The 5,304-nt window shown below is 30.3% G+C and overlaps 1 protein-coding gene across 1 annotated transcript in view; it reads left to right on the top strand.

Annotated features, from left to right (window-relative positions):
• Positions 1-5,304, top strand: part of LOC100955207 (disintegrin and metalloproteinase domain-containing protein 32-like) — a 196,496-nt gene that overhangs the window by 130,635 nt on the left and 60,557 nt on the right. Inside the window, exons 11-12 of the mRNA XM_012813618.1 lie at positions 2,957-3,049; positions 3,802-4,000. Of these exons, the coding sequence (XP_012669072.1) occupies positions 2,957-3,049; positions 3,802-4,000 (292 nt within the window). The remainder of the gene's footprint in view (positions 1-2,956; positions 3,050-3,801; positions 4,001-5,304) is intronic.

The following is a 5,304-nucleotide window of genomic DNA, read 5'->3' as shown; positions in this document are numbered from 1 at the left end:
TATAGTTTATTCTATTTGGGTACAGGTGAATTTGTCTAAAGGTTGAATATAAATGTCTTAGCATAACAATTATGAGAAAGACATGATGGCTATGTTGGCCACCTGGATGAGAGTTTTCCAAACTGCATATAGAAGTAACACACTGTATCCTTTGAGAGAATTAATGTACACGACTATGATCTAATAAAAAAAATGTTAAAAAAATCATTGCTTATCCAAAGTTGTGAATATATTCCTATGCTTTTCATCGTAAGTTATGCAATTTTAACTTTTACATCTATGATGTGTTTTTATTTTATTTTTTGTGTTTGGTGAGAGATTTGAATAGAGTTTTATTAGCCTTTGTAATGAATGTTCTATTTTTCTAGCAGTATTTTTAAATGACCAACTTTTTATCATCGTATTACCTCAGCATTCTTACTAAAAATAAATTCCCATGTTTGCATGTTTACCTTTATTCTCTTCTGTTCATATTTCTTCCATTATATAAGTTTCACTGTGTCTTAATTAATGCATATTAACAGTAAATCTTACAAGTAGATATTATAGGTCACCCACTAACTGTTTCTCTTTTTCAGATGGTTTTGCTACTCTAGGTCCTTTGTATTTCCATATAAATTAGAAGATAACCATGTGAATTTTTATTTAAAAATGTATAAGTATTTTGAAATTATATGGTATTTATACAACAGTTTTGAGAGTGTTGCTTTCTCATTAATACTGAGCCTTCCAATCCATGAACATGGTGTGTCTCTTTATTTATGTGGGTCTTTAATGTATTTATCCTATAGTTACCCAGATAGCTACTAAGTAAATAATGGGTATAGAGAATTGACATCATGGATACAATGGACAAACGAATGACTCACATGCTAGGGAGACAAAATAGAGTCATGCAAGTTTTTTTCCACACTACACAGCAGGGAACTCAATTTAAAATGTACAAATTATTTTTGGAATTTTCCATTTAATATTTTTAGACTGTGACTGACTGTAAGTAATAAAGTTGTGGAAAGTGAAACCACAAGTTGGGGAGGACTTCAGTGAATATGAAAGTGCAGATATATTTTTGGCACACTGATTTTATTTTCTTTTGATATACACCCAGAAGAACGATTGCTGGATCGTATGACAGTTCTATTATTATTTTTTAAAGTTTCCTTTTCATTTTTAATTGTCACATAAAAGTTGTACATATTTACGGAGTACAAAGATGTTTTGATACATGTATATATTGTGTAATGATCAAGTTATAGTATTAGTATATCTATTATTTTATACATTTTTCATTTGTTTGTGGCGAGAGCATTAAAAATTCTCTCTTCTAGCCATTTTTGAAATATGCAATATGTTTTTAACTATTGTCACCCTACTGTGCAATAAAATGCCAGATTTATTTGTCTTATCTAATTGTAAAATTGTCCTTGCTGACCAACATCTGCCCATCTCCCTTCTTTTCTCTTCCATCTCTGATAACCATTATTCTATTATCAACCTTTATGAGATCAACATTTTTAGAATCCATATATGAGTGAGATAATATAGAATTTGCTTTCCTGTGTCTTCCAGTTTCCTCTGTGTTGTCACAAACCTTAGGATTTCATTTTTTAAGGCTGAATAGTGTCCCATTGTATATAGGTATAACACATTTTCTTTCTTCATTCTTATATTGATGGAAATTTAGGTTGCTTTCTTATTTTGACTACTGTGAATAGTGCTACAATAAATGTGGGGGTGCAGGTGTTTCTAACACACTAATTTCATTTCCTTTGATGTATACCCCATAGTTGGAATGCTATCATATTGTAGTTCTATTTTTAATGTTTTCAGGAACTTCCACACTATTTTCCATACCAGCTTTATCAGTCTATATTCTCATCAACAACTATATGAATTTACATTCCATGAATACTTGTTTTGTCTTGCTTTTGCATAGTAAGCATTTTAACAGATGTATATCTATATGACTGTACAAATATCTCACCATACTTTTGATTTTAATTTTCCTCATGTTGCTGATGCTGAGTACCTTTTAATGTACCTGGTACCTAGTTTTATGTTTTCTTTGGAATAATGAGTATTTGGATCCATTTTTCAAAATAAAATATAGTTATTATTATTATTTTGTTATGAGTAGTATGAATGTTCTAAGTTGAATTGTCTGTTTTTTATATATGCTGTGGAAATTAACCCCTTATCAGAATTATATGGTTTGTAGGCATTTTCCCCTTTTTGTTGACTTTTTCCATTGTGCACAAACTTTTAGTTAGATACCATCTTACTTGTGTAGCTTGACTCTGTTCTAGCCATATTTGATAGTCAATCTGGCTTGGTGGTTTTGAAGAATATATGTAAGATTTTAAAGAATAAAGTGCCTTTCTCTCTATAGTTAATGTTACCCTATATTCATACAGTAGCCTCCTGAGTATCTACTGAATATTCTAGCTATTCAATGAAATTTTTCTACTATGGCTGGATAGAGAACCCCAATATCTCCTGGTTGAGTTGCTTGGGTATTTTTGGCCTTCAGTGTGATGGCAGTCATTTTCTTGAAGATAATTCTTCTGTTTTATTCACATGTAGCTCAAACAAAGGCAGAACTATTATAAATAGTTCCTTTGATTTCACACTGTTCTATAACTCCACTAATTGAACAACTTCAACCAACTATATATCCAATTAATGGAAGAAGTAAATTTATCTGTGTTTTCTTGGGGGTGTGTGTTTTCTAGTTGGATAGGAACATAAGAAAACTACTAGTTACTCTCTTATGACCTGAAGTAAAAGTCTCACATTATTATTTTAAATATTTAGATATGCTAGAAGCTACCACTATCAGCAGCATTTATGTTCTTTTCCAAGTCTCAAGAAGTAAGCCCATCAAATATATTGCTTTTAGCAAAATTATTATTACTGCCAGGATTTATTTTTACTTGTCCATTTTACTCATTCGTAGGAATGTGGAGCTAATAGCTGTTGTGATCCTGAAAATTGTGTGCTCAGACATGGAGCACAATGTTATACAGGACCATGTTGCACAAACTGTCAAGTAAGATTTAAATGTATTAACCTCTTCCAAGTATGTAAAAAATGATGTGCAGAATACTTTTTGACACTTAGACTTATAGCTGTAAGTTAAAATATAATAATTTTGCAGATAAACAAAAAGTTAATAAATTCAGAATCAGATTTCTGATTTTGTGAACATTTCTTTGGTGTTAGGGCCTCTGTCTAAGGCCAATATTCTCACTAAATTAAGGCTGTTATTTTTCAAACCTTAATTGAGAGCTATTGTAAAATTCTCTAGTATATAATATCTCCACTGAGAGGAATTATTACTCTTTAACCATATCTTACATTCATATTATTATAAATAAAAATGGAATTGTTGGTTATGTTAAGTAATTATGTGTATGTAGTTGAAAGATATAGCAATTTTCCATAATTATATAAAGAATGAAACTCACTATAAGTAACATTTCCCAAATGGTGCATGTAGCACAAAATTTAAACTCCAAGCTTTCAAAAATGGTTACACAAAAAGAAAAACAAAAAACAGCCCAAGTGCAGTGACTCATACCAGTTGTCCTAGTGCTTTGGGAGGTGTATCTTATCTCATGTTCTAGTTGTTAATAATCAATTTATGTTTTAATATGATCAGTATAATTTATACAAAAATAATTAATTCACATTAATTAATATATAGATGAAAAGTGAAAATAACTAATGCAATTTTGAAATAAATATTGATGAACACAGCAATCTTATATAATTTAGCTTTTATTTTCCAATTTTTGTTAGTTTGCAGGCACAAATGTTGAATGTAGGCCCAAAGCACATGCTGAATGTGATGTCAGTGAGTTTTGTAATGGATCCTCATCACTGTGTGTTCCTGATATAACTATACAAAATGGAAATGGATGCCAAAATAATATATATGTTTGTTTTAATGGTGAATGTTCTGATCCTGATAAACATTGTGAGTCTATATATGGAAAAGGTAATGTCTTTTTGTATCATGTAAATAATTGACCCTCAATGTTTTAATTAAAATTATCAGGATAATGAGCAATATTTCTATCTATGCTAAATTTCCCCATCTTTCTTGGATTAATTAGCAAATAAAAATTGTATATTTTTATTGCATTTTATTTTTTATTTCAAGCTATGAATGTGGTGCAAATGCTTTTGAAACATGGATGACTTGTATAATGCTAAAGTCAAAGCTTTTAGTGTGCCTGTCAAGAGAGTAGTTTACTTTCTACCCACTGGGTAGTTTTTATACCATGTCCCACTTCCACCCTGCTTAGTTTCCAGTGTTCATTGCAACACTATATGACTATGTGTACCTATCTTTTAGCTTTTTTTCTTTTTTTTTCTTTTTTTAAAATTAAATTATAGCTGTGTACATTAATACTATCATGGGGTACAGTGTGTTGTTTCTATATACAGTTTGAAATACATTCATCTATCTGGTTAACATAGCCTTCATGTCATTTTCTTAGTTATTGTGTTAAGACATTTATGGTGAGGACATGTGGTCTTTGTTTTTCAACTTCAAAATATTTCACTAATGATAACGTTCTCCAGTTCCATCCAAGCCACTTGCAAAGACATTATTTCATTCTTTTTTATAGCTGAGTGAAACTCTGTGGTTTATATATACCACAATTTGTCTACTCATAAACTGATGGACACATAAGTTGACTAAATATATTTGCAGTTGTGAATTGTACTATGATATATATACAAGTGCAAGTATCTCTTTGATATGTCAATTAACTTTTCCTTTAGTGAATACCCAGTAGCAGGATTGCTAGATAAAATGGTACGTCTACTTTTAGTTCTTTGAAGAATCTCCATAAAGTTTTCCATAGAGGTTGCACTAATTTAAGTACCACCAACAGTGTGTAAATGTTCCTTTTTCATGGAATCAATTTCATCATCTTTTTTTTTAATTAATGACATTTTGATAGTTGTAAGTTTCTATCTTCCTCTGGTTTTAATTTTCATTTCCATGCTTATTAGTGATGTTGAGCATTTTTCATATGTTTATTGGCCATTTGTCTGTCTTCCATTGGGGAAAAAAAACTCTATTTATGTTCTCTATCCACATTTTGATGGTGTTATTTTTTTTCTTTTTTTTTAATTAAATGATAGCTCTATACATTAATGCAAACAGGGAGTACAGTGTAGTGTTTTCACATACATTTTGAAACACTTTCATCAAGCTGGTTCACATAGATTTCATGTAATTTGCATAGTCATTGTGTCAAAACATTTACATTCTTGTTCTAGAAAAGT

Source organism: Otolemur garnettii, unplaced genomic scaffold, assembly GCF_000181295.1.
Source record: "Otolemur garnettii isolate 467f Iridium unplaced genomic scaffold, OtoGar3 scaffold00284, whole genome shotgun sequence".
NCBI classification, from domain to species: domain Eukaryota; kingdom Metazoa; phylum Chordata; class Mammalia; order Primates; family Galagidae; genus Otolemur; species Otolemur garnettii.
The sequence above is the reverse complement of the archived record's forward strand: the minus strand, read 5'-3'. Positions and strand labels throughout refer to the sequence as shown.